The sequence below is a fragment of the Sus scrofa genome, chromosome 1 (assembly GCF_000003025.6).
Source record: "Sus scrofa isolate TJ Tabasco breed Duroc chromosome 1, Sscrofa11.1, whole genome shotgun sequence".
Classification (NCBI taxonomy): domain Eukaryota; kingdom Metazoa; phylum Chordata; class Mammalia; order Artiodactyla; family Suidae; genus Sus; species Sus scrofa.
In genome coordinates, this window is record NC_010443.5 from 219,691,198 (window position 1) to 219,711,086 (window position 19,889).

Consider the following 19,889-nt stretch of genomic DNA (forward strand, 5'->3'; position numbering starts at 1 on the left):
ACCTGCTCTTGACAAGCTCTTTAAGGTGGCTAAGTGTGCAATATTATCTCTAATAGCGTCACTCAACTCTGGCTCTTAATTGCACTAATAAGGTGGGCCAGCCATGGCGAGGAACCAAGCTCGACAGGTAATGCTGCTCTCCCCATCCATATACTGAGAGTAGCCTGACCTACTTGACATTTGATAAATGGGCTTTGCATTGAATGTGCTTCTGAACAGCCTCTTCCACCAATGGACCCACCAATCAGAAAGCAGGGATGATCATTACTAAAAGCACAGTGAAAAGTTAAAAGCAAGGCAGCTTCCTGTGATTTCAGAGGTTGTCTTTAGATGGGTGAAAGGATCTGGCAAATCCCAAGAGAATGCAACTCTGCTCCGGATTAAGAGGCTGGACCCAGATCATATACCTAGCTGGCAGTAGGGCAAGGAGCCCAGGCCAGCCTCTTGACCGCTAGCCCCATGCTCTTCCTGCAGCCACAGGGGGTTAAGGAGAAAACTAGAGACTTGATAGCTGAGTGAGTACAGGTTGGCGGGCTTGAGATGAATAAACCCATGGGCGTGTCCCAGAACACATTCAGCAAGGAAATGTTTCATCCTCCTTCATTCCACTAATGAGTGAGGATGGGGGCCTCTTTTACCCCTTTTGCCTTTGTCCAGTCACCCAAATCTTACATTGAAGACATACAACAGAAATATTTTCTTTCTTCTTTTCCTATCACCAAATAGGTTTTCTCTGAAATAATTTAATGCTTTTTCCTCAATAGCTAATTGTCTGGTAATCCTTATATACACAGTTCTACATTACACCCATTTAAACCTCAGAAAATTCCATAAAGAACGAGCTATTATTGTCCCCATTCTCCAATGAAGCCATGAGGGTTTTCACTAGGCACTCAAGGTCACTCAGCAAAGTAAGTGGAACAGGGGGTCTGAACTTTACTTCATCAGATTCCAAGGTTTATGTTCTTAACCATGATCCTAAACTTCCTTGAGAGACAGCCATCAAAATCATTGTTCTCACACCCAGACACAGTGACAGCAAAGTCCCCTGCCCTGTCCCTAACTTCAAAAAAACAAAAAAAGTACTCATCTCACCCCTCACTGGGAGAATGAAGTCATTTCACAATGAATACCTACTTCAAAACATCACATAATATACCTTAAGGACATACACCTTTTTTTTTTTTTTTTTTTGTCTTTTTGCTATTTCTTGGGCCGCTCCCGCGGCATATGGAGGTTCCCAGGCTAGGGGTCGAATCGGAGCTGTAGCCACCGGCCTACGCCAGAGCCACAGCAACGCGGGATCCAAGCCGCGACTGCAACCTATACCACAGCTCACGGCAACGCCGGATCATTAACCCACTGAGCAAGGGCAGGGACCGAACCCGCAACCTCATGGTTCCTAGTCGGATTCGTTAACCACTGCGCCACGACGGGAACTCCAACATACACCTTTTATTTGCTAAAAATTAAAAAATTAAAAGGGTTCTTCTTGTAGCTTCACAGATTAAAAAAAAAAAAAAAAGGAATAAAGCAAAAATACATAGGACAAAAAACAAATACTGATTTAGAAAAGTAGCCATATTTCTAAGACCATCTGTTTCTAGGCAGTGCCTTGGCTCCAGGTAAGGTAACGTGAACTCACTTGGGCTTGTTGTTATCTGTCAGCCAGAACCAATTTCTGATGGTTACTTTCAATGCTTCAGAACTGAGTCCCGATTTCAAAGGGTTAAAAACTTGAGCCTAGAATTTCCAGGCATCATGGTTTTAAAAGTCAGTAGAAACAAGTCTCTCTTGCGTCTCAGCCTTTAATATTTAGTACTTTTGTTGGCCCTCTGAGAATACTTTGTTCTATTAAACCGATCTTACTGAGTTTTGACCAAAGGAAACACATTAGGTCCGATCGCTGTGAACCAACAATCTAGCCGATGGATTTAAGAGCAAAATAAAAATTATAGACAGTTATCAAAATCCTTTTACTACAGTCAAGTGTTTTCCCCAGACAATTCACAACTCTGACGCCATTCCTTAGTTCAGTACTTCCTTCCTGAAGTGCTGAAGGACCTGGAATTTGGCAAAACCCAAATCCATTTTCTAGAGCCTTAGCTCTCCCTTGTGTATAAAAATGGAAATGCAGCTTGCTAGCCATTTTGCCCCCGTAAATCTGTTGACCTGATTTTAAAAGCCAAAAATACCGTTTGGTAAAAGAAAATGAAAATGCATTTGTATGTCTTTTAACAAAAAGCAAGAAACGATGATATAAAGTGACAAAACAAAAGAGAAGTAGCAACATAAAGGTATTACTCACATTACGCTTTAGATAAAGGAAACAAAAAACAAATCCAAAAAACCCCCAAACCTTGCCAGCATAAAATAAGGTCTTTTAGGGAAAAGAGACATCTCCCAGAATCACTGACACTGTCAGCTGTGACTACAGTTGGGCAATTCCAGCCCCTGATTGATTTCAGGCTGAATCACATCCCACTTAATCCAACCCAAAGAGTGGAGCTGCCACCCTGTTTCGAAGATTTCTGGAGCAAGAAAAATCCTCTTCCTACAGATGAGGACAGAATTTGTTATTTCTCATTGTGCATTTCAACACAACTTCAAATACTGTGTTTGAAATCCCAACTTCTTTCAACTTTCTTGGTACTTTTTTCAGTTCTTTGGGACTAACTCTCCATGGATTTCTCTGCCTTTTTTTCCTGTGGAGGGTTTATTTCAGGCTGGTTGTAAGGGAAACCCAACTCAGGGGGGTCCCATCCTATATTTGGACCTGGGGTTACATAACTTTTTAAGACACATGGGTTAACTCCCCTGAGACGTGCCACATTTTGCTTTACTAATGGTCCCCCTAGTATGATATGGATTAAAAGTCTTTTACTCTGTTGTCGCCACATTGATCTGTGAGAAGGGGGAACCCCCCCCCAAATCCTTCTAGTTGCCCTAACTATGGAGATGTCATTCAGGCACTGAAATCACAGGAAACTCAAACTCTAATCTGTGCTAGATTGGTTGAGGAAAAAAAGGTGTTCTCTGTTGCCTGTCCTTAAGATCCCTCTGGAAGTTCCAGGACTTCTAAAACTAGCTATCTAACATGAGATTTAAGGAGCTGAGGAAGTGCATCTTATCCCCATTATTTATGTAACATGATATGGGACCCAACAATACAGGGCACTGCAGAAACACAGAGCTTAACCGATCACCAGGAGCTTATACAGTATACCAAAAGCAGCATCCTCAAACTTACACGTAAGGACCACACCGAGAGACCAGCAAAGAAGGAGAGCCTTTCCCAGATTACAGCTGCAAGACATCAGATCCACTGTGAAACAAACGCAGACTCTCCAAAGTTGGTTCCCTTCATCAGGCTGGCAATTAAATACTATATGGAGCATATAATTTAGAATGCATTCCAATTATCTTCAAGTGCTGGAGGGCACAGATCACTCACTCAGCAATTAAATAAATTCTGGGATGTCACCAAATGTTTAGGCAGGGAGGGATTTCTGAAGTTGGCAGAGGGACCAAAGGAACAGGAAGAATAGAAAAAGTAGACATTCCAGAATCCACGCTCTGCCCATTGTTTAGCTCTACAGTCACCCCATTTTTATGAGCCCCTGCTTCAATAATGATTACAGTACTAGAAATATTACAGTCTGTGCTCACATGGCTAAAGTTAAACCAAAAGCACCTGGCCCACTGGGCACATCAGATGTCTGCTAATTTAGGTCAAATGCCTGCCCTCTCATATAAATAAAGATGTTTTCCCAAGAAATGATTTATGTGAGCCAGTTATTGTGTATGTGCAAATATACACGTATACACACACACACAATACATAATAGGGCACTGTCATCATCTTGGGTACCCCAATGGAAAGCTATAAAACAGTGATGGATATAATACTTTTAAAACCCCATTAATATTTTCTTCCACACTTTCTAAAGGGATCATTCCCTCTTCAGGAGAGCTATCCATTGCCTTAAGGAAGAACAGGATGAAATTGGTATGCAAGGGCAAAAAAGGCAAAATGACTCTGACTTCCAAAATAGGATCTGTGAGGCTACCATCAGACAGTAGTCTAAATCAGGCTGCCCTGATGGAGAGGCGCTCCCTCAGTTACAAAGGCTCTTTGCAATCAAGAGCTAAGTCTGGTGGATGGGGATTCCCAGAACTGCTCTAGAAGCCACAGTGAAGAGCACCCCTGGCCAGGCCATGTGTGTTTGGGAGGCTGTGATATAACAGGAAGGAAGCAAAGAGGAAGAGAGGTAAAAGGTCAGCCCTGAGGCTATTGCTACCTGCAGTATAGGCTGTAGGCCAGCCCCACCTATGGGAAAGAGACCCAATAAAAACTCTGCACACTGAAGCTCAGTGGAGCTTCCTGATGTGCCAGTAGGGTGAGGTGTGATGCTCCCTGATTCCCAGAGGAGAGAGCAGAGAAACTGTCCTCACCTGGACGAAACCCTGTGGCTCCTCTTCATTTGGCTGGTCCACCCGATTTGCATCCTTAATAACAAACTATAATCATCAGTAGTGCTTTCCTGAGCTGGTGATTCATTATAGCAAATGACTGAACCTGAGGGGTTATGAGAACCCTTGAATTTACAGCCAGTTGGTCAGTAGTGCAGGTAGCCCAGGGACCCCAAAGTGTGGCTGGTGTCTGAAGTAATAAGCCCTGTCTTCTTGGGGATAGAGCCCTTTAACTAGTGGGGTCTGTGCTAACTGCAGGCAACTGAACTTCAGTACACTTAGCTGGAGCTGAAATGGAATACCCACCCATCAGGCTCCAAACCTGCTGTAATTGTGGGGAGGAGGGTGCAGGGAGCAAGAGGAATGAAGCCCAAAAAATGCCCAGAGGTATATTTATTACAAAAGTATGAAGCATGAGCTTTAGGACTCTCACTTTACAAGCTCATTCCAAGGCTCTGGGAGGGTCAACTCACTATGTATTTGTACAGTCACATTCTTTCACAGAATTTGCCAAAGTAAGGCATTTTCATATTGCTTGTTTTAAAGAGCTCCCCGCTCTGCCCAATCTTCAGATTTGAGAAGCTACAAGCTTGAAACCCCCTGGTGGTGACTGAGAAAAGAGGCTAGACTCGCCTGTGTGTTCTAGCATACTGAGAAGAAGTCAGCCATAAGTTTGCAGATTCCCAACAAAAGCACAAAAGAGCTGAGATCACTACAAGAATGGAGAAGCAGGGAGTCTTCATGAGGAGTTTTCTGAGCCTGCAGAAAAGCCATCCTCTGGAGATTCTGGCCAGGACCCCAGACTTCAACAGAACATGTCATCAGAGGCTCCAAAAGAATAAGGTGGGACCGGCCACATGTCAGGACCTCTAGGGACAGGACATGCCAGTAGTCCTGAACTGAGCCTAGCAGAGATCCACAGGACAGGGCACCTGCCCCAATGCCATGACAAAACATGAGCTTCTACCTTTATCCAGATGCCGTTTGTGGATGGAAGATGGGACAGGAGCCTCTAGAAGAAAGAAACAGCCCATAGCATGCACGCATGTTGAACTGACAATCTCCAAAAGACGAAGTTCTCCTGAGACTGGTGAACACCAAAGAAATGCAGGTTTCCTCAATGGAAACAGGGGTTTCAAAACAACTTTAAAATCCTTGAAAAAAACAACTGAGCCATGTTTGAAACTGTGATCCTCCTCATTTAAAATCACATGAATACAAAAAAATTTTAAAAACCTTCCAACTAAACAGATTGTCTAAAGGACACTGCGGGAATTTTTAGCATACTATGATTATAAAATAAAACCTGTTTGTGATGAAACCATAAAAAAAGAAAAAGTTCAGAGAAACTGGCCACATCATTTAAATTTAACCTAAGTGTTCTGAGACAGAGACTGCTATCTTGTTACCAATAGCTTACCTTCCTGGGCTCAAGGCCAGACCACGTGGCCCAGTTACCTTGACAGCTAATGTGGTCAGATGACTGAGTTTTGGCCAATGGGATGTGAGTAGAAGAACCATTCAGGCCTGGTCCTTTGCACTCAGCACTCACCCCTCCATGCTGTTTTCCTCCCCTTCCAGCCCATTGGGATGGGGAGGACTGAGCTTGACAGGGTCTCCAGCCAGGATCCCTGAATGGCCATGTGGAGAACAGCTGCCCCAACTAACCAGAAACAGGCATCTTGAACTTTTATGTGAGAAATGAAGAGTTTTTACGTCTTTTTTAGATGGACCCATGAATAGGGCATGGCTAGGTCCATCTGTTGCAGGAATGAACATTATCAGAGGCTAAAGTCTTAGACATCAAGCTGATGTATTTCAACTTGGCAATCAATAGGCACTTACTATTTGCACATGGAAGTCCTCAATGCTAACAAGGTCCAACAAATGCATGAGTCAGGAAAGCAGGCATATCAGCAACTACCAAGAATACTAGGAAACTTTGTGCTGTGACCAAAGAACAGAGAAACATGAGAGCACAGGACAAAGTGCAATGAGGATTTACTTGTGCTGACATCACAGAAGCAGCGGTAATTAGGCTGGGCCCTGAAGGATGAAGAAAGTCCAAACAAAATCGGAGGGGAGGAAAGTTCATTTTACATGGCAAGTGAGTCCTCGTTTTATCCAGTGGGAGGTGATGCTAAAGACAGAAAAAAAAATTGTTCTGTTCACCCCAGGGAATAGGATCAGGACCAGGGAGGAGCTGCTGCAAGGAAAGACGGTTCTGTTCCAATCAAAGGGAGGAAGAAGTGACAGCTGGGGCTGACCACTAGAGGGGCTGTGCAGACAAAAGGCAGAGTGCCTCCTTGATGGACGGCCAGCCTCTTGGCACAGAGGCTGCAGAGAATGTGGTTTAAGTGTGCAATGAGGAGCGGCTCCATTCAGCTGCCTTCCAACTCTGGGATGCTATGTATCTTCAATGCCTCTGCCAACAGGCGTTGTACAACATTGCCAGGAGAAAGAAGAATTATTTTAGCCCCATTACAGCATTTCTTACACAACGGTCCCTGCCAAATTTCCTTTCAAGGCTGTGTTGGCTGGGTTTGCCCAACGTGTTCCATCATCAGCCAGTGGAGAATAGCTCTGCATATCCAGGCCCATGAGAACCCCTTGAATAACATTTGATTATCAAAAAAGCATAATAGGCTGGTATTAAACAGGACTGCTGCTGGTGAGCAAAAGAACAAACGACAGTAAGCACCTATTTTGTAGGCTTAGGCCACGAGGTGGTCTGCGTTAACTGCATGGCCTGGTCAAAGCAGGTTACCAGCTCCTACCAGACATACCAAATATGGACACAGGAGACTGGATTACAAAAAGATACATTACAACAGAGCTGTACTGAGAACAGCTTCGGCCTTCCTGGGTGACTTGGAACTTTGCAAAGCACCTTAAGGTGAAAATGAGGAACATCAATTTAACCATGTCATTTTGCAAAACAAAACAGTTTTCCACTTTTAGAAACACATGTTATAGATGAAAAGATGTGAGTCCAGTAAAAGCACCATGTAGGAAAAAAAGGAAGTTTACTAGATACACTATAAAGAGAAATACTATCCTCACATCACCAGTAAATTAGTAACTTTCCACTTTCCTCTTATAAGGTTATCATTTCATATTCACAAGTATTTATTGAGTTTCAACTGTGTGCTATGTACTATGCTAATCATCAGTGATATAAACTGAATAAAGGGGAGAAAAAAAATGATGTATTCTAAACTTTAAAACTTCCTAAGATTCGTAATGTTATTTTTTAAAGAGCATTTTCCACTAGCTATTATAAAAAAGAAAAATTCAGCTACCTTCTTGCCCAATAAACAAGATTATTTTGTTTGTAGTGTCTGGATACACACACACACACATATATATATATAATAAAGACTGACTTTAAAATATTGGTCTAGCTTGTTGTCTCATTTCCTGTAATAATATTCCAGGTGCTTAATTTATTGCTTAAATAACAGAAAAAGGGAAAAGAATTTTCCAGAGCTCAGAAATGAATATTAAACAAAAATTCTTGCCATTACAGAATGAATTTTCATTATACAACTACAACCTCACAATAGTGAAACAAAGAAATCTGTAAAACATATTCTGAGGCCACTAGAAGATTTGGATGTGACAGTAAAACCATCACACAAAAGTTACATTTCATATGCCATTGTTCAACCATAAACATGAGCACTGCTTTCTTAGTCTCTTTCTTTGCAGAACACCACAGACTTCAATCTTTTCGAAATTCAGGTCACGTCTCTCTCATCATACAACATCCTGAGTAAATCACATCTCAAGTGGTGCCAAGACCTGTCTGCCTCTGCTATCCAATCTCAAAATCCTTCCCCCATCATCTTTCAACCCACCTACCTACTTGCAGCCTGGGTCCTAAAATCCATGTTTTACGAAGCTTGGGAATTATATTCCCTTTCAGTAAAATGAACAACTCACAAAAACAGCTTCTATTTTGTTTGGTTTTCACCCAATCACGCTTGCTATTTCCAGTGTGCATTTACCGGCCCTGCCTGGAATTCATATCCCAGATTGTTCTGTCTGTCTAGGTACTACGTCTGCTTCCAAGAGCGGAAAGTATGGCTAAACCTTCAAAGGGAAAATGCACACTGGCCTAGGCATGCACGCATGTGGCTCCAAGGAGCACCTTGACATTTCTGTGCTTAAACAGTCGGAGATGACATTCCTCAGTCAAAATGAGAAATTGACATTTTTCAAAGAAGAAAAACAAAAACAATCCCCCCCCCAAGAATACCATTTCCAAGTATCAGCAACCCAAGTCCGAGGCCCTAGTCTGTGTTTGGGATGGATGGATCCAATCAAGCCAAAACTGAGGCCGAGAATGCATTAGCACTCACTGATTCTGTTATTTCTGGCCAGGTGTATGATCCCACAGAATCACCTAAACTTTCTGGGCCTCCACTGCTTCATCCGCAAAACCAAGACAGTACAAAGGCAACTTCCAGAGCTAATGTTCTATGGGACTAGGAAATAACAAGGCAGTAAGAAGATGCTGCTATCCTGAACACTCTCTTCAAGACTTCCGAAACTCTGATGAAAAGACCATCAATGAGGGGGAACAATTCAAAAGACCGCTATGGTCCCCTTCCACATTTTGATTCTAACTCTGAGACAGTGAGGCATGACCAGGCCATCAGTCATAAAAACATTAGTGGGTCTCATAGCTCTAGTAATCCAGTGTTATCAATGGCCAATTCTGCTCTTGCAAAAAAAACAATTCTTCACTATATTCCAAGGCCTTGACCTGAAATATACAATGACTCCACTGAAATAGCAGAATGACTTTATTTGTGTCCAACACTCCTTTCCCCTTTTCTTGGCAACTGGTCCCCCCTCAGAGAATTCCAGCCTCAGGCCCCCAGTTTTTCCAAGCCAACAACACTCCACGTAGCAAGAAGCAAGCCACACCTACCCTCAGCCACTGTTTCTCCGTGAGGGCGTCACTGTAGTCCACATCCCGACGCTGGCGAGAACCCCTCCCGAATATTTTCTCCTCCTCTTCTTCACATGTCAGCCTTTCCACCTCAGCATCATCCTTAATAATCCAGGAAGGCAGCTCATCCTCCTCCATCAAGCGGGGCTTGCGTTTCGGATTCCGGGCATCCTCCCTCCGCCGGTCCATGTCCATGCGCTGGAGGCATAAACAAAAGTTTCACCAAAGGGAAAGGGGATTCTGTACAGTGTAGACTTGGTAGTACATGGGACTTTCACAAGTCTCCCATGGCTGCAGGGTCCCTTTCAGCTTCCCCCATGGAGCCTCTGTATCCTGGCTGACTGGTCCTAGCTTATCCCAAAGGTAAAATCTCTTCCTTTGTACCCATCTTTGAAATTTATTTATGCATTAAAAAAATACTCCTTAAAAAATTCCTTTTCTTAGTCTTTGTGGGTGCCAAAGCTTCCCCTTGAGTAATAGAAAGAACATTTCAAAGGGGGGAGGGTGTATTTTAAAATCATGAGCCCTGGTGATACAACTCATTGCTACACTGGCATAAAGGTAACCTTCAAGCATATATAAAAGAGAGAGTTTAGGAGTGCCCATTGTGGCTTGGCAGGTTATGAACCTAATTAGCATCCATGAGGATGTGGGTTCCATTCCTGGCCTTGCTCAGTGGGTTAAAGATCTGGCGTTGCTGTGAGCTGTGGTGTAGGTCTCAGACATGGCTTGGACCCAGTATTGCTGTGACTGTGACATAGGCCAGCAGCTACAGCTCCAATTCTACCCCTAGCCTGGGAACTTCCATATGCTGCAGGTACAGCCCTAAAAAGAAAAAAAAAAGAGAGAAAGAGAGTTCATTGAGAAAATTTCCTTTTACACAATAGGGCTCTTGCTTTTAATTAAACAACCAGGAAAAAAAAAATCAGCCATCCAAGTGTCACTATAAAATAGCCACCCTTGGTTGGACTTGGACATGAGGCACATAACTGATTTATTGGTTGGCCACGAACATATTAAATTTTTGGTGCACCCTGGGCTCTGCAAGAGGAATGTCCTTCAATTCTTTAGCTTTTAAAAAGCTTACCTCTTATGAAAATATTATGTCACAGAGAGACAGACTTCAAATGTAATCTCACCTCAACTGATACAAATGAAAGGACTTCCCTTCATATCCTTTCATAGCCTTCAAAATGCCTATTTCCCCACTTCCTGCTTTCTTTTTGAACAATCCAGTGCACTAGTACATAAATTAAGTGCCACATACTTGGCTTTAACCTATAACTAAAAAATTTCATAGCCAAAAAAAGCAAATAAAGCCTCCACTGAATCGCTATATATATTAGTTACATATACATATCACTAGCTAGAGAGTTTCTATAAGCAAATAGACCATTAACCATTAAATGATTTACCTTTTCCCCTTTCTTCCTTCTGTTCTACCATAACTGAAACAGGGAGTCAATGTAATTTTTTTTAAGAGCTAAAACTGGTAACAAAATGTAAATGAATGTAAATGAAATTTCTCTTCATGTCCAAATTTGACCTCTAGAGTCTATTTAAAAATTAAAGTTCAAAGTTCCTTAAACTAAGCTTAAACATTTTTGAAAATGATTGTATTTTGAACATTGGGGTAGGCTTGGAGCATGGTGGAGTCCCATTGGTAGATAAATGTGGCCATTCTGTTCTCTCATGTGCTATAGTTAGCTGAAGAGGCTGTTCTTAATCCTCTAGAGTCTATTTAAAAATTAAAGTTCAAAGTTCCTTAAACTAGGCTTAAACATTTTTGAAAATGATTGTATTTTGAACATTGGGGTAGGCTTGGAGCATGGTGGAGTCCCATTAGTAGATAAATGTGGCCATTCTGTTCTCTCATGTGCTATAGTTAGCTGAAGAGGCTGTTCTTAATCCTGCCTTCTAATGCTCTGGTATCAGAAATGGGATCCACCTGACCCCCTTGCTTACAGTGGGAAAATAAAAAATTAAAAATAAAAATAAAAAAAAGAAATGGGATCCAGCAAACCTTCGTAATTAGCACACAGAGGATGCCTTGTTGCAGTGCAATCTAAAGAGGGACTTCTCTAGGTCATCTCCTAATAGTTATTAGAAAGCTAAGAAGAAAACCCATTTTTTGTTAATGCACTGCACAGAGATGACAGAAGATTGCCATTTCAATTTTGGGTTAGATTATTACTGTTTCCTATTCCAACACCTGTAAAATGACTTAGGCCATGCATAAAAAAAAATAGAGAAAATAAATCTCTTCTAATACATATACAATAAATTGCACTTTTTTTTTTTCTTTTAGGAAGGGTTATTGCAATTTTTAATAAGCTTAAACTTCTTATGATGATATCTCTTCTCAGAGATTTCTACTTGCGGAATACTAGTACAAAATCTGAAGTTTACATAATAAATCAGGCTTATTCAAGTAAGCCTGATTTATTATCAGATATTACATGCATATGTTTGTCTTAAGACCCAATAACCTTATGCTAACAAGTACAACTATTTTTAAAACTTCTCATTGAACAGAGCAGCTAAAAGCTTCACGTTTGTATGTTAACAAAGTATTTCAGATGTGTATCTTCACCGGTCAAAGATCTTTTTTAGGTAAAATTCATAGGTAATCAGTGTAAGAGATAACTTTCTGAAGCCACATTTTTAGAAGGAGGAAATAAAAATGTTCAAAAGAAAGGTTTTCTTTTAAAAAGACTATCTGCTTAATGCATTATTTAACTACAGGGTCCAGGATATAAAATCAAATATTACATTTCAGACTTACCCTGTGGCTCATGTCATAACAAATAACACATTTGTATTAATTTTACCAGAGAACTAACTTTTTAAAAATAATAGGGGATAAAGAAAGAGTTTAAATATTTGAATTCCAAATCTAGCTTACATTCCATTCTTGTTTCTCACTACAGTTTTTAATCTGAGGGAATTGGCAAGGATTCAATTTGATTTCCTGCCCCCTGGTGGAGGTGCTAATGAATAGTGAATTGGCCAAAGGCAGCTGGCTGATGAGGAGAATCTTAAAAACCAACACGAAGCAAACCAAAAAATCTGTCTTGCCCCAAAATGAGAAGTGAACCTTTAAGAAACAAGCACAACACGCACAAAATCAAAATGCCTACAGAAAAGGATTCCCTAACCACCTCCACCTGTTCCAAGCCTGTTTGCAGGATAAGATATTCCCAAATTAAAAGAAGGCTGTGCCTTGACCAGACACTCCATTCCCTGCATCACACACTGCCAAAGCTTTCAATGTCTGCAAATATCCAGCCCAAAAGTAAGAAAGCAGTATTCTTTTTTCCTTATTTTGGGGCTGATGATGGCAATCACCTCTGGGCCTAATCTAATTTGTATAGTGGCAGACAGCTGATCCTTTCCAGGGTCTAAAGAGTATGTGAGGCTTTGGCTGTGCTGAATTCTTGCCAATCAGCCATCAGGCAGGGAAGCTAAGGGCCTCTTGCCCCGGTATTCCCCAGTAATCTACATTTTAATAAGTTCCTCAAGGAGAGAAAAGATGTCTATTTCCTGTGTGCATCTCTAATCTCCCCAAACAGAGAATAACCTATAAAGGTGTTGATCGGCAGTATGAATGAAGAAATTTAAGTTCTTTGAACTCCTTATGTTGACCATGCTGGTAAAGTCTTTTTCCTGTCATTTCTCTTCCAAATGGCTTACGTGGGTAGGATGGTTAATTTAGGAGGGAGACAAATAGCGCACAGCCCGAGGTAGGAGTTATTCCCATGGCTACCTAAAAGTTTCCTGAGAAAGAATTACACGTCTTTTATCTTCAGTCATTGTGTGAACACTATCACTGTTCCCAAGACACAAATCACAAAAATAACGTAAGCCTCCACATAGCTGCGCACCCTTCTCAGGCTGTCTAGGCTAAAAAGGTGGAAATTGCAAACCCCTTGGGTGATATTTGGCCCAAAGTTGTGTTTTGTTTGGCTTGAAGTGTTAAATAATAATAAAAAATTGAATTCAGCTGCAAAGATTTTGAAATCCAGAAACTGAATATAAAAACCTCACTTTCTAGCTTCTTTTGAAAGTTTGGAATTTCAGCTACATGAGGCTTGCGGCTCTGCCCCTCTAGACAAAGCGCCACCTGTTCATCACTATCCACTGACCCCTGTCCACTTGCTTCACTTATGCAAATCACTTGAGACCTGGGAGCTTCCAATTTGGGACCTCTAATTGGTGGGTTCTGTAGCGTTTGACCACCAGAGTTACAGTTTATACTTATTTACTCCAAGATCGGGCTAAATGTTAGAAAGATCAAAATGACTGAAGGTACCGGGGGGACCTGACAACTTTACACATCCCGACCCACGCTTACAGCCACTCAAGGCTTGAAATTTTGCAAATGCCACCCCTGATTCAATGAATATTTATTAAGCAACCACCACGTGTCAGAAACTGTTCTGAGCATTGAAGATACAGAGGTAAATAAAATAGCTATAGCAGATGTCTTAAGAACACAGTCAGATGTGATTTCTGAGGGCCTCCCTCACTAGCCAAGGGGTGTGCTCCTGTCCACGCTAGACTTGTGGCAAGTACCACATAAATCAAATGTGGGTTGCAGCCAAATTACAGTTGACTACATATCCTGGGATGTCAAGGTTGAAATCCTGGATGCTAAATTGTCAAATGTCAAGGCTGTTTTACAAGTACTTTGTATCAGTGAAATGCAATCAATTTTGATCTTAAAGTGAAGGCTAGACCTTCATGCACAGCTGGAAGGTTACTTCAGCAGGGTCTCTTCAACAGTATGAGGAGGTGGGAGCCTGTCATTTGAGTGCTGTCCACACCCACCCCCAGGGAGCATATTCATTTGGATCCCTCAGGAGTCAGTTAGGGAAGAGCTATGAACTCTGCGGAGGGCCAGCAGGGCCGCTGGTCGGGGATTAGACATGAGCTGGAAGTGAGGGTGTGTTTGTGGTAAGCTAAAGACCACATGGCCTGTCCTGAGGGCACAGCTGCTACTCCTGCCCTAGCCAAAGGCTTCCACAGAGAGATGCAGGCCTGGTATCACTGCCCTCACTCAATTTTCAAGAGAAGCCAGAAATCAGGATTCTTTTTATGTTGGCAAGAGATTTGAATTTTAAAAAACATGGCACAGGCCAAACAAAATATGTCTGCAGGCTAAATCCAGCCAGTCTCCAGTCTCTGAACTGAAGGAAAGGCCCGGGGTTCACAAACAAAATTCAGCCTGGGCACAAAGGCTCCAGACATCTTGCATTTAAAAGAAAAAGGGACAGAGGGATCAGGCATTTGTTTCCAGGATTTTCAGTGACATTACCATAAAAAGATCAAATTCCTCCTCTCGTCGAGCAATCATTTGGTTCAGAGTCTCATCGTCGGGCACTTCATCTTCTTCCTGGGGTGTAGAACAGAAGAGAACCACTTAACAGGCTTTGGGACAGAGGCTGGACCACTGGGGTGAGTTAACAATGAGTAAGGTGATTCTGTCCTCCAGACCAGAGCAACCCCATTTTCAAGCCAGAGAGAAAACAGAAGGCTCACTAGGTAGAGCACTTGGCATTATTATTTTGCAAGTGATTCAGAGCATCTTCCCAGAGCAAAATCTATTTAGGGAGGAAATTGTGGTGCACTGGCTCTCCTGGGGTCGGGGGTGGGGGGGGTGTATCTTGATTCTCTTACTTTTAAAACAAGTTACTTAATGTCTCCCTGCCTGCCTGCCTCAATGACCTCATCTGTAAAATGGGTGTGACATTTACTTCACAGAGAAGCTAGAGGATTTAAGTAAGGAAATCCCCATGAGAAAGGACCTAACATTAATTCTTTTAACTCTATTAACCTTATCACCAATATAAATGCTTATTTTCAAAGCCTTACAAAGAATATAATTATATGAAACTTAGTGACTATGCCCAGAGAAAGACCATAAAAAATCATTCATACATATGTGTGTGTGTGTACATAGATATGTATATACATATCTATCTATACATACATTAATACACACACATCCATATGCATATGTTGTGTGTCAAATATATAGCTTTTTAAATATATTAAATTAGAGTATTTCAGTCGCACTATTATGCTCATATTACAGCTGTGCACCTGACAACTCAAAAGGTATCAATTAACAAGCCCCCATAAAATTCTACTTAATGAAAATAATTTAAATGATGTAAAGAAAAAAATTACATAAGGCCTCACATTTTCATTTTATATTATACCAAGGCATATTAAATCTTTGAAAATTCCTTAGAAGCCAACAGTTCTCAATTTTTTTTTTAGGAATGTTATGCTATGATTTTCACACTTAAAAAAGATTCTAAAAATTGGGCAGATACTACAGAACTTACCGTCCAAAATTATTTTTGTCATATGTCGAGCATGTCAAAAATCAAACGGGGGAGTTTCAGTGCATCAGCAAAGAGAGGAGAGGAAAACCCAGAACTTCAAACATCCAACTTCCCAAATCCTACTTTCAAAACAAGACAATTTGTTCTAGAAAGCGTGTGAGTGTACTAACAGCTCAAATGAGATGACTCTGTCGGTTCCCAGATAAGGTCTTACACCTGGTGTCAGAAATGAATGGAACTCAACAGAGTAAAAACCAACGGCTCAAGATAATCATTACTTGTTAAAAATGCTCCATGCTAGTTCATCTCTAGATGGAAGGCAGTTTGTCCAAGTATATGATTCCATTTCATCTGACAAAGACAATGATAAAGACTAGCCAGGAGTGTACTAAGATTTCAAGATACAAAGAATCGGGTCAATTCTCTGGTAAAAGAGGTCCTGCTTTGCCTACCTTCTTCCTAGGACTACGTTATCCTCTCATCACCTCTACAATGGGGCGGGGGGGGGGTTTGGACATTTCTCTTTTAAACAGGTGGGAAGCCTGCCCACAGTGTTCTAGCCTTCACAGAAGACAAACTGGCTGTCAAGAAAGTAGTCACCTGCCTGGGTTCTTTGTGCCCTAGTGCTCCACGGTCCATCAACTGCAGTGATGGCTGCCTCAGAGTTTTAGGACCAGAGCCCCTGACTGCAGACTATCAGTGTCCCTAAACATCTTCGCTTCAGGACATGTGCCATTCAGAAACTGGTTATGTTTGTCTGACGCACTGATGGCCTGGAAGAAGTGGGGAGCCTTAGCAAGGCTGCTCATAGCCAGAAGCAACTGGCACCAGATTCCACTGCAGCCCCACCTGGTGGCCCTCGGGCATTTGGTCCTGTCCAAAATGTCCATAAGACATAGGATTCATGCCAAAAGGTTCTTGAAATCTGGCCCTATCCAAAATGTTCATGAGCATATTTGATCCGTGACATGTGGTTTTGGACAGGCCCAAATGTCAGGGACCTTTTGGTGTGAACCAAATGTCTTTTGGACTAAATGTCCCTTGGATGCTTAGGACAGCAAGGGCCCTCAGGACTGGGTGAGCTCAACATATTTCTGAAACCTAGGAAGGTGCGAAGGCTCCAGGAAATCCTACATTCCATCTAAACCAGGTGAAGTAGTATTTCACAGGCCTGCCCAAAATAGAACAAGGAAACATGTCATGGAGACTCGGGGCTGAGTAACAGCTCTGCCCACAGCTGCTTTGTGACAATATGTAGCACTCACCCTACTACTTTATTTTTTAAATTTCCAAATGTGCAAACGCTAACCAAAAAAATCACCTGACAATCAATCTAATTTAAGTTTGTACCAAATATTCAATGTAAAGAATCAAATCTGGGAGTTCCCATCATGGCTCAGTGGTTAATGAATCCAACTAGGAACCATGAGGTTGGGGGTTTGATCCCTGGCCTGGCTCAGTGGGTTAAGGATCTGGCATGCCGTGAGCTGTGGTGTAGGTCACAGATGCAACTCGGATTCCACGTTGCTGTGGCTGTGGCATAGGCCAGTGGCTACAGCTCAAATTGGATCCCTAGCCTAGGAACTTCCATATGCCATGGGTGCGGCCCTAGAAAAGACAAACAGACAAAAAAAAAAAAAAAAAAAAAAGAATCAAATCTGAATCAAGTATTCAATTTTCAGAATCAGACATGGTGAATTACCTGAGATCAAAATTTTTAAAATATGTGTGAATGGATGAATGTACATACAGATGCATTTCCATCATCTTAATGAAATCTAATAGACAGCCAAATACATAAGACTGACAAGTTAGGAGGCATAACAGAAAAGGGCTCTTCAATTTGCAAAAAAGAAAAATTATTTCAGGATTCCTTTAAATATCAACAACTACTTCACCATAGACTTATTTCAGAAAAAGAAAGTACATGAGACTTTTAAAAGAATTTGGTTTGTTCAAAAACACCCCACTAAAGGCAAAAATCAAACTACAGTTGACCCTTAACCATCCTGGGGTTAATCCATGTTATTTTATAGTTGGCTCTCCATTTTCACAGTTTCTCTGCATCCTTGGATTGAACCAACTTCAGACCTGCGTAGAGCTGTTAACTAGAGAAAAACACCTGCCTATAAGTGGATCCACACAGTTCAAACTGTATTGTTTAAGGGTCAATTGTATATACAATGTACGCAGTGAAAATAGTATTCCACATGAATATATAAGATAAACTCGTGTTTTCATTTACAAACAGGGGCACACCAAACCAAATTTGTCCATCCCGAGCCAATTTTATAAGGATTGGTGCTGGTATTCTGTACAGTTTTGAGATTACATAATTATATATGTCTTTTCATCTATTTCAAATCCATTTGGGGATAAAAATTTAGTACAGAGTTACTAAGCTTGGCAAGCTAAAAAAATACAACCACCCAAAGATCCCCTAAAAGAAACATAATCAGTGCATTCTTTGAACAATGTTGGCAAGTAAAAAGAGATTATTTTTTTAGCCAGTAATTTTCTCAGCTTTTGGTCAGCTCTTACAGGAGAATTTGGAGTGGAGGTTAAGGTCATTCTTTTCCAGTAAAAGTATGACTCAAAGAGCTAAAGACAAGCTGTGAGGGCTTATTCTCAAACATATTAAAGTGCTGTGATCCCGGATCAAAAGGCAAGAGTGCTATTTTGGCAAGAGGGCTCTGGAAGATGGAGAAAGAAAAGGCAAGGAGGGACCCTTCCAGTGTTCTCTTGTCTCATCTAGCAATTTTGTCCCTCCTAGTGGCCTCTTCGCAGTTCTACATCTCCCCTACAGGGGGCAGCACTCAGTACAATCAAAGATGGGTTGCACCTGGGGCGGGGAGAGGAGGGGAATAAAGGAAGGCTTGGCCTTGCTGGCCAAGCCTTCAGGTTTCTCTAGCAAGTAAGTGCTTTTAAGATGGTCCTTTGGATAACTTTCTCAGGCTTTCTGTGTTTGGGGTATAAGATAGCAACTAATTTATTCATTTTAATTAACGCCAGCCCCGGAAATTCTTTAGAGAACAAAAAGGTTCTTAATCCTTTCGAGACACAAGGTCACTGATTACATAGGCTTGGCTTTCTTTGATACCTCATTTTCCTCTTCATGCTCCAGTATGGCCTGCAGGAATGCCCTCCGCTCATGGCTTGAAGACTTTTGATCAAACATGCCCGCCTGGATCACTTTCTGATCCACATTCAGCTTGTACTTGGCGGCTGCGAGAATCTTTTCCTCCACGCTGTTCACGGTACAGAGTCTCAGTACGCGGACCTCGTTCTGCTGGCCAATGCGGTGAGCACGGTCCTGTGCTTGCAGGTCCTGTTGGAGAGAAAGATAACACTTGAGTGCCTCTGCACCTGGATTAACCGGACCTACACATCGCCCACCCAAGAGGGAACTATGGAAGCGTTATTCAATCCACCTATATTTTGAAAATATACAGGCTACCCTCCTTGGAAAGTTTCAAGGTCATTCCTAGTTGAGTGAGGTGACGCTCAAATTAGCCAAGCCAACTGAAATACATTCCAGGTTTTGAAATCCAGGTCTCAAGATGTTTTTATATGCCCCTAGGTTCAGCATCAGAATTAGTCCCTAACTAAAAATAAAGTAAATTTGATGTCAGAATTATGATTTTGATATTAGCTATAACTAACCTTTAGCTAACCTTAAATTGGAAGGTGTTAAAGATGATTTTTAATTCATCAGAAATCACTGAATTATACACACACATTATAAATATATACACACACTGCACATATAGTGATTGCTACTGTAGCAAATTCATAGGATTTACTTCCATGAAAGACTCAATCTTTACTTTAGGGAATGAAAAGCATTGCCGATCAAGTAGTAAACCACTTTTAGGGGACAGAAATTTGTCACTGTGTATCAAAAGTATTAAAATTGGGCATGGCCCCTAATTCAGAAATTTCACTTCTGGAAATGTATCCTAAAGGAATAATCATGGATATGTACAAAGATTTACAATAAGGATGCACCTCTCAGCATTACATATTACTTAGAATATTTTTAAAATTTTTATGAAACTTCCCAGGCCAGGGTTTGAATCTGAGCCACAGCTACAACCTGCAAC

The 19,889-nt window shown here is 41.5% G+C and overlaps 1 protein-coding gene across 12 annotated transcripts in view; it reads right to left on the bottom strand.

Moving 5' to 3' along the window:
• Positions 1-19,889, bottom strand: part of SMARCA2 (SWI/SNF related, matrix associated, actin dependent regulator of chromatin, subfamily a, member 2) — a 190,666-nt gene that overhangs the window by 66,425 nt on the left and 104,352 nt on the right. For all 12 annotated transcript variants that reach the window (XM_021064291.1, XM_021064340.1, XM_021064313.1 and 9 more), the window contains 3 exons: positions 18,887-19,114; positions 14,751-14,828; positions 9,413-9,631 (listed from right to left, as the gene is read on the bottom strand). In XM_021064291.1, the coding sequence (XP_020919950.1) occupies positions 9,413-9,631; positions 14,751-14,828; positions 18,887-19,114 (525 nt within the window). The remainder of the gene's footprint in view (positions 1-9,412; positions 9,632-14,750; positions 14,829-18,886; positions 19,115-19,889) is intronic.